The sequence below is a fragment of the Dendropsophus ebraccatus genome, chromosome 5, assembly GCF_027789765.1.
Source record: "Dendropsophus ebraccatus isolate aDenEbr1 chromosome 5, aDenEbr1.pat, whole genome shotgun sequence".
NCBI lineage: Eukaryota > Metazoa > Chordata > Amphibia > Anura > Hylidae > Dendropsophus > Dendropsophus ebraccatus.
This window is the reverse complement of record NC_091458.1, coordinates 2767238-2777555: the sequence shown is the minus strand read 5'-3', so window position 1 is coordinate 2777555 and position 10318 is coordinate 2767238. Positions and strand designations below refer to the sequence as shown.

General features: G+C 54.6%; 1 protein-coding gene across 1 annotated transcript in view; it reads left to right on the top strand.

Moving 5' to 3' along the window:
• The first annotated feature begins 599 nt into the window (after nucleotides 1–599).
• Nucleotides 600–10318, top strand: part of LOC138793315 (olfactory receptor 56A4-like) — a 35371-nt gene continuing 25652 nt past the window's right edge. The window contains exon 1 of the mRNA XM_069971838.1: nucleotides 600–792. Within this exon, the coding sequence (XP_069827939.1) occupies nucleotides 600–792 (193 nt within the window). The remainder of the gene's footprint in view (nucleotides 793–10318) is intronic.

Here is a 10318-nt window from a genome sequence, read left to right as displayed (position 1 = left end):
ACACCCCGGGGTATAGTCTGGCCTAGGCTATGTTACACCCCGGGGTATAGTTTGGCCTAGGCTATGTTACACCCCGGGGTATAGTTTGGCCTAGGCTATGTTACACCCCGGGGTATAGTCTGGCCTAGGCTATGTTACACCCCGGGGTATACTCTGGCCTAGGCTATGTTACATCCCGGGGTATAGTTTGGCCTAGACTATGTTACACCCCGGGGTATAGTCTGGCCTAGGCTATGTTACACCCCGGGGTATAGTCTGGCCTAGGCTATGTTACACCCCGGGGTATAGTCTGGCCTAGGCTATGTTACACCCCGGGGTATACTCTGGCCTAAGCTATGTTACACCCCCGGGCAGTGGCGGCTTATAATATGGGCAGCCGCATAATGCATTATTACTATGCATGAGGTTACACGGCAGCACATCACTTTCGGGGCCCAGTGGGCCCCTGAGTGATGTGCTGCTGTGGCGCGCTGTCCCTGTAGTCCGCAGCCCCACCCCCCATAACTCCCCCCCCCCCGTCGCAGCACTTAGCCTCACTTAGGACAGGAGAGCTGCTCCAGGTGGGCGGGACGCAGCGCAGCCGTCAGAGGAAGCTGGTGATGCTGCAGGAAGTGAGCACCACCGCAGCCAGCAGTCTGGGGCCCTGTTTCCTCCCCCATCTGCTCTCCTCTGCTGTCGGTGCATGGGAGGAGGAGGAGGGACGGAAGAACCCGGTGCCGGGACCAGGAGGAAGATGGAGGAGGGAGGCATGGAGCTGCTGTCTGCTGACAACCAGGAGCTTCTTCATAATAAGTAAGTGTGTGTGTGTGTGTGTGTGTGTGTGTGTGTGGTGTCTGTTACACTGGGTCAGGCTGTATACTGTGTGTGGTGTCTGTTACACTGGGTCAGGCTGTATACTGTGTGTGTGGTGTTACACTGGGTCAGGCTGTATACTGTGTGTGGTGTCTGTTACACTGGGTCAGGCTGTATACTGTGTGTGGTGTCTGTTACACTGGGTCAGGCTGTATACTGTGTGTGTGTGGTGTTACACTGGGTCAGGCTGTATACTGTGTGTGGTGTTACACTGGGTCAGGCTGTATACTGTGTGTGTGGTGTCTGTTACACTGGGTCAGGCTGTATACTGTGTGTGTGTGTGTGTGTGTGTGTGTGTGTGTGTGTGTGTGTGTGTGTGGTGTCTGTTACACTGGGTCAGGCTGTATACTGTGTGTGTGTGTGTGTGTGTGTGTGTGTGGTGTCTGTTACACTGGGTCAGGCTGTATACTGTGTGTGTGGTGTCTGTTACACTGGGTCAGGCTGTATATTGTGTGTGTGTGTGTGTGTGTGTGGTGTCTGTTACACTGGGTCAGGCTGTATACTGTGTGTGTGTGTGTGTGTGTGTGTGTGTGTGTGGTGTCTGTTACACTGGGTCAGGCTGTATACTGTGTGTGGTGTTACACTGGGTCAGGCTGTATATTGTGTGTGTCTGTTACACTGGGTCAGGCTGTATATTGTGTGTGTCTGTTACACTGGGTCAGGCTGTATATTGTGTGTGTGTGTGTGTGTGTGTGTGTGTGTGTGTGTGTGTGGTGTTACACTGGGTCAGGCTGTATACTGTGTGTGTGGTGTCTGTTACACTGGGTCAGGCTGTATACTGTGTGTGTGGTGTCTGTTACACTGGGTCAGGCTGTATATTGTGTGTGTGGTGTCTGTTACACTGGGTCAGGCTGTATACTGTGTGTGTGTGTGTGTGTGTGTGTGTGTGGTGTCTGTTACACTGGGTCAGGCTGTATATTGTGTGTGTGTGTGTGTGGTGTCTGTTACACTGGGTCAGGCTGTATACTGTGTGTGGTGTTACACTGGGTCAGGCTGTATATTGTGTGTGTCTGTTACACTGGGTCAGGCTGTATATTGTGTGTCTGTTACACTGGGTCAGGCTGTATATTGTGTGTGTGTGTGTGTGTGTGTGTGTGTGTGGTGTTACACTGGGTCAGGCTGTATATTGTGTGTGTGTGTGTGTGTGTGTGTGTGTGTGTGTGTGTGGTGTTACACTGGGTCAGGCTGTATATTGTGTGTGTGTGTGTGTGGTGTCTGTTACACTGGGTCAGGCTGTATACTGTGTGTGTGGTGTCTGTTACACTGGGTCAGGCTGTATATTGTGTGTGTGTGTGTGTGTGTGTGTGGTGTCTGTTACACTGGGTCAGGCTGTATATTGTGTGTGTGTGTGTGTGTGTGTGTGGTGTTACACTGGGTCAGGCTGTATACTGTGTGTGTGGTGTCTGTTACACTGGGTCAGGCTGTATACTGTGTGTGTGGTGTCTGTTACACTGGGTCAGGCTGTATACTGTGTGTGTGGTGTCTGTTACACTGGGTCAGGCTGTATACTGTGTGTGTGTGTGTGTGGTGTCTGTTACACTGGGTCAGGCTGTATATTGTGTGTGTGTGTGGTGTCTGTTACACTGGGTCAGGCTGTATACTGTGTGTGGTGTTACACTGGGTCAGGCTGTATATTGTGTGTGTCTGTTACACTGGGTCAGGCTGTATATTGTGTGTCTGTTACACTGGGTCAGGCTGTATATTGTGTGTGTGTGTGTGTGTGTGTGTGTGTGGTGTTACACTGGGTCAGGCTGTATATTGTGTGTGTGTGTGTGTGTGTGTGTGTGGTGTTACACTGGGTCAGGCTGTATATTGTGTGTGTGTGTGTGTGGTGTCTGTTACACTGGGTCAGGCTGTATACTGTGTGTGTGGTGTCTGTTACACTGGGTCAGGCTGTATATTGTGTGTGTGTGTGTGTGTGTGTGTGTGGTGTCTGTTACACTGGGTCAGGCTGTATATTGTGTGTGTGTGTGTGTGTGTGTGTGGTGTCTGTTACACTGGGTCAGGCTGTATATTGTGTGTGTGTGTGTGTGTGTGTGTGTGCACACACGCGCCTGTCTCTGTGTATGAGAACTGTGGATGTAAACATGCAGTGTGGAAGTGTATGTGTATAAAGTGTGTTTCCGTGTGTAATGTGCTCAGTAAATGTACTATGTGTGTTTAAAGGATGTATGTACACATGTACAGTGTGGGTGTATATGATGTATGCATGTAGTGTGTGTGTATATGATGTATGTATATGCATGTACAGTATGGGTGTATATAATGTATGTATATGCATGTACAGTATGGGTGTAAATGATGTAACTGTATGCATGCACAGTATATGTGTATACAATGTATGTATATGGTGTATGTATGTACATTATATGTGTAGATGTAAGCCCCAGAGAAGAGCAGAAACATTGACAGGTTATCCCTAGAACTACAACCTCCATCATGCCCTGGTAACACTTCATGATGGGAGTTGTAGTTATGCAGTCTCTGTCTCTCCAGATTGCAGCACTACAATCTCCATCATCTCTACTGGCAGCTCATGATGGGAGTTGTAGTTTTGCAGTCTTCTGTCCCTCCAGGTTACGGCACTACAACCTCATCATAGCCTGCTGGCAGTTCATGATGGGAGTTGTTTTTCAGCTGGGGTCGGTTGTGTACGAAGTGGAAGGAGGGGGGGGGGCCCAGGTAGGGGGGACAGCCCGGGGCCCAGGGTACATTTAATCCGCCACTGCCCCCGGGGTATACTCTGGCCTAGGCTATGTTACACCCCGGGGTATACTCTGGCCTAGGCTAGGTTACACCCGGGGTATACTCTGGCCTAGGCTATGTTACACCCCGGGGTATACTCTGGCCTAGGCTATGTTACACCCCGGGGTGTACTCTGGCCTAGGCTATGTTACACCCCGGAGTATAGTCTGGCCTAAGCTATGTTACACCCCGGAGTATAGTCTGGCCTAGGCTATGTTACATCCCGGGGTATAGTTTGGTCTAGGCTATGTTACACCCCGGGGTATAGTCTGGCCTACGCTATGTTACACCCCGGGGTATAGTCTGGCCTAGGCTATGTTACACCCCGGGGTATAGTCTGGCCTAGGCTATGTTACACCCCTGGATATAGTTTGGCCTAGGCTATGTTACACCCCCGGGGTATAGTCTGGCCTAGGCTATGTTACACCCCGGGGGATATAGTCTGGCCTAGGCTATGTTACACCCCCGGGGTATAGTCTGGCCTAGGCTATGTTACACCCCGGGGTATAGTCTGGCCTAGGCTATGTTACACCCCGGGGTATACTCTGGCCTAGGCTATGTTACACCCTGGGGTATACTCTGGCCTAGGCTATGTTACACCCCGGGGTGTACTCTGGCCTAGGCTATGTTACACCCCGGAGTATAGTCTGGCCTAAGCTATGTTACACCCCGGAGTATAGTCTGGCCTAAGCTATGTTACACCCCGGGGTATAGTCTGGCCTAGGCTATGTTACAACCCGGGATATAGTCTGGCCTAGGCTATGTTACACCCCGGGGTATAGTCTGGCCTAGGCTATGTTACACCCCCGGGTATAGTCTGGCCTAGGCTATGTTACACCCCGGGGTATAGTCTGGCCTAGGCTATGTTACAACCCGGGATATAGTCTGGCCTAGGCTATGTTACATCCCGGGGTATAGTCTGGCCTTGGCTATGTTACATCCCGGGGTATAGTCTGGCCTAGGCTATGTTACACCCCGGAGTATAGTCTGGCCTAGGCTATGTTACACCCTGGGGTATATTCTGGCCTTGGCTATGTTACATCCCGGGGTATAGTCTGGCCTAGGCTATGTTACACCCCGGGTATGGTGTGGATGGGGATTACTCTGGCCTGCTACACTTATAAATTTTATAAGCACCCCAAATTATATCTACATAAGAGAACAATGCAGCGCCCATCAATGAGTACTGGTGTGGTGTCCCACCATGGGTGTTGCTTATTGTTGCACCCTTCGCAAAAGTCTGTACTCAAAGTAAACTGTGGTAATGAAGCAGTACCTAAAGTTTTACCATAAGATGTCACTGTTATATGTAATTGTACTTATGTTTTGCACAGCTGCAGGTAACCAAAGGGTTATTTTAGTGCTAGAAAAACCTCTTCTTCCTCCTCCTCCTCCTCCTCCTGAACCGCTTTTCACACAGCCACTGCTCAAACTGCGTTACGAAGCCCTCGGCAGTGACAGGTGTGCTATCGATTTTTGATTCCAATCTGATTTGTCGTTTTTAAGAAATTTCCGTTTAAAGACCCCGAATTTCCCATAGAAAATAATGGTCCATTGGAAATAATGGTTACACTCTAACCACTAACAGCTAATCACAGCACATATGCAAATAGCTGAAATATAGCAGCCAATAGAATTTCTAAGGTCTTGTCAGTCTTTGCCTCACAACGAGTGAGCCCCATTAAAGTCAACGGGAGATGTTCGCATTAATTTGACACCTATACAGGTGAGGGGAAGCTGGAATTACCATCCACATGAGGAAACTGGATACATGGAACAACTTAGGGAAGAAAATTTGGTTCCAAGAATGGCAGGAAAAAAATTAAGAGGGTAAAATACGTCATTTAGTGATGAGCGAATCGCACTAGACCGAAAGGTTTGCTTCTACTTAACTTTCATCATTAGTGCATCCAGGCATGCTACCCCTGCAAACAGCACCCACCGCTAACCATCATTGTGTGTGTGTGTTATTTGGTCAGACGCATCCGCCTCTCACTGCCCCGACACATCCGCCTCTCACTGCCCCGACACATCCGGCCCTCACTGCCCCCACACATCCGGCTCTCACTGCCCCCGACACATCCGCCTCTCACTGCCCCGACACATCCGGCCCTCACTGCCCCGACACATCCGGCTCTCACTGCCCCCGACACATCCGCCTCTCACTGCCCCGACACATCCGGCCCTCACTGCCCCCACACATCCGCCTCTCACTGCCCCGACACATCCGGCCCTCACTGCCCCGACACATCCGCCTCTCACTGCCCCGACACATCCGGCCCTCACTGCCCCGACACATCCGGCCCTCACTGCCCTGACACATCCGGCCCTCACTGCCCCGACACATCCGCCTCTCACTGCCCCGACACATCCGGCTCTCACTGCCCCGACACATCCGCCTCTCACTGCCCCGACACATCCTCCTCTCACTGCCCCGACACATCCGGCCCTCACTGCCCCGACACATCCTCCTCTCACTGCCCCGACACATCCGGCCCTCACTGCCCCGACACATGCCCCGACACATCTGCCTCTCACTGCCCCGACACATCCGGCCCTCACTGCCCCGACACATCCGCCTCACATTGCCCCGACACATCCGCCTCTCACTGCCCCGACACATCTGCCTCTCACTGCCCCCACACATCCGGCCCTCACTGCCCCGACACATCCGCCTCTCACTGCCCCGACACATCCGGCCCTCACTGCCCCGACACATCCTGCTCTCACTGCCCCGACACATCAGGCTCTCACTGCCCCGACACATCCTGCTCTCACTCCCCCGACACATCCGCCTCTCACTGCCCCGACACATCCGGCTCTCACTGCCCCGACACATCAGGCTCTCACTGCCCCGACACATCAGGCTCTCACTGCCCCGACACATCCGGCTCTCACTGCCCCGACACATCCGCCTCTCACTGCCCCGACACATCCGGCCCTCACTGCCCCGACACATCCGCCTCTCACTGCCCCGACACATCCGCCTCTCACTGTTCCGACACATCCGCCTCTCACTGCCCCGACACATCCGGCCCTCACTGCCCCGACACATCCGCCTCTCACTGCCCCGACACATCCTGCTCTCACTGCCCCGACACATCCGCCTCTCACTGCCCCGACACATCCGGCTCTCACTGCCCCGACACATCCTGCTCTCACTCCCCCGACACATCCGCCTCTTACTGCCCCGACACATCCGGCCCTCACTGCCCCGACACATCGGCCTCTCACTGCCCCGACACATCCGGCCCTCACTGCCCCGACACATCCGCCTCTCACTGCCCCGACACATCCTGCTCTCACTGCCCCGACACATCAGGCTCTCACTGCCCCGACACATCCTGCTCTCACTCCCCCGACACATCCGCCTCTCACTGCCCCGACACATCCGGCTCTCACTGCCCCGACACATCCGCCTCTCACTGCCCCGACACATCCGGCCCTCACTGCCCCGACACATCCGCCTCTCACTGCCCCGACACATCCGGCCCTCACTGCCCCGACACATCCGCCTCTCACTGCCCCGACACATCCGCCTCTCACTGCCCCGACACATCCGCCTCTCACTGCCCCGACACATCCGGCCCTCACTGCCCCGACACATCCGCCTCTCACTGCCCAACACATCCGGCTCTCACTGCCCGACACATCCGGCTCTCACTGCCCCGACACATCCGGCTCTCACTGCCCCGACACATCCGGCCCTCACTGCCCCGACACATCCGGCTCTCACTGCCCCGACACATCCGCCTCTCACTGCCCCGACACATCCGGCCCTCACTGCCCCGACACATCCGGCTCTCACTGCCCCGACACATCCGCCTCTCACTGCTCCGACACATCCGGCCCTCACTGCCCCGACACATCCGGCCCTCACTGCCCCGACACATCCGCCTCTCACTGCCCCGACACATCCTCCTCTCACTGCCCCGACACATCCGCCTCTCACTGCCCCGACACATCCTCCTCTCACTGCCCCGACACATCCGCCTCTCACTGCCCCGACACATCCTGCTCTCACTGCCCCGACACATCCGCCTCTCACTGCCCCGACACATCCGCCTCTCACTGCCCCGACACATCCGCCTCTCACTGCCCCGACACATCCGGCCCTCACTGCCCCGACACATCCGCCTCTCACTGCCCCGAAACATCCGGCCCTCAATGCCCCGACACATCCGCCTCTCACTGCCCCGACACATCCGCCTCTCCCTGCCCCGACACATCCGGCTCTCACTGCCCCGACACATCCTGCTCTCACTGCCCCGACACATCCGCCTCTCACTGCCCCCACACATCCGGCCCTCACTGCCCCGACACATCCGCCTCACATTGCCCCGACACATCCGCCTCACATTGCCCCGACACATCGGCCTCTCACTACCCCGACACATCCGGCCCTCACTGCCCCGACACATCCGCCTCTCACTGTCCCGACACATCCGGCCCTCACTGCCCCACACATCCGCCTCTCACTGCCCCCACACATCCGGCTCTCACTGCCCCGACACATCCGCCTCTCACTGCCCCGACACATCCGCCTCTCACTGCCCCGACACATCCGGCTCTCACTGCCCCGACACATCCGGCTCTCACTGCCCGACACATCCGGCTCTCACTGCCCCGACACATCCGCCTCTCACTGCCCCGACACATCCGGCTCTCTCTGCCCCGACACATCCGGCTCTCACTGCCCCGACACATCCGGCTCTCACTGCCCCGACACATCCTGCTCTCACTGCCCCGACACATCCGCCTCTCACTGCCCCGACACATCCGGCCCTCACTGCCCCGACACATCCGCCTCTCACTACCCCGACACATCCGCCTCACATTGCCCCGACACATCCACCTCTCACTGCCCCGACACATCCGCCTCTCACTGCCCCGATACATCCGGCCCTCACTGCTCCGACACATCCGCCTCTCACTGCCCCGACACATCCGCCTCTCACTGCCCCGACACATCCGCCTCTCACTGCCCCGACACATCCGCCTCTCACTGCCCCGACACATCCGCCTCTCACTGCCCCGACACATCCGCCTCTCACTGCCCCGACACATCCGCCTCTCACTGCCCCGACACATCCGCCTCTCACTGCCCCGACACATCCGCCTCTCACTGAACCACCACCATTAATAAACCTGTGATTTTTTTTTTCATGCTGAAACCCTGGAGAATCTTTCTGGAAAGGTGAGCAGAGACTTCAGGAGGACGCAGCTAGAGGAACAATGGAGCAGCTGCCGCTCGCCAGGATCTCTATGGTCCTTATCTCTATAGGTTGTGTGGATTACTGACTGCAGATAAATTACAAATCATCTCTGATGTGACGCAGGATTTGTGTAATACGCAGGATGTGTGTAATAGGAGGTAATAAAGTCCAGAGCACTGACGACATCCTACATAATCCATAGTGGTGACCGGAACGTACCGGTGGTAGTATCACCACAAAAACAATCAATGTGGAATGTAATACTACTGGAGACACAGCGACCAGACGTATCCCCCAAGGATCTACACTACAGGACGTGGCCACCACTGGAGACATAGTGACCAGACTTATCCCTGAAGAATCTACACTACAGGACATGGCCACCACTGGAGACATAGCAACCAGACTTATCCCCCAAGGATCTACACTACAGGACATGGCCACCACTGGAGACACAGCGACCAGACGTATCCCCCAAGGATCTACACTACAGGACATGGCCACCACTGGAGACACAGCGACCAGACGTATCCCCCAAGGATCTACACTACAGGGTGTGGCCACCACTGGAGACATAGTGACCAGACGTATCCCCCAAGGATCTACACTACAGGACGTGGCCACCACTGGAGACATAGTGACCAGACGTATCCCCCAAGGATCTACACTACAGGACGTGGCCACCACTGGAGACATAGTGACCAGACTTATCCCCCAAGGATCTACACTACAGGACATGGCCACCACTGGAGACATAGTGACCAGACTTATCCCTGAAGAATCTACACTACAGGACGTGGCCACCACTGGAGGCATAGTGACCCGACTTATCCCTGAAGGATCTACACTACAGGACATGGCCACCACTGGAGACACAGCAACCAGACTTATCCCCCAAGGATCTACACTACAGGACGTGGCCACCACTGGAGGCATAGTGACCCGACTTATGAAGGATCTGCGATGCGTGGACCTAAGGGGGAGAGGTTCCGTTTGGTCTCCTTGCCGGGTCAGCTAGTATGGCGGTGTGGTTGCTGAGTGGGTCTAGGGTCCCTTGGGCACTTGTAATGGCCGCCTGGAGTGGTTTAGGACCCACCCCAGACAGTTTTGACCCGCAGCAGCACAGAAAGAGATATTATCCCAAGTGTACAGGTGTGTGCGGGTGCGTAAGGATAGGCCAGAGTGCAATTACTTGGAAGGATTTAGTGCAACACAATAAAGTATATTGGTATGAATACAGTTCAGTGCCATCTTGTGAGTCACTTAGGTGCTTGTAGTTGAGGTAGAGACCAGGAGGGAGATCTATCAAACTGGTATAACGTAGAAATGTCTCAGTCGCCCCCGGCAACCAATCAGATTCAACCTTATATTTTTCTTTTTTTCTTTTTTTGTATTCAAAGCGACTTTTATTGTCAGAAAAAAGGGTACAACAGTGCACAGGGATAACAAAGCATTTGAACACAAGTAAGGTAAAGCAAAGCACAAACCATAAACGAAATTGCCAG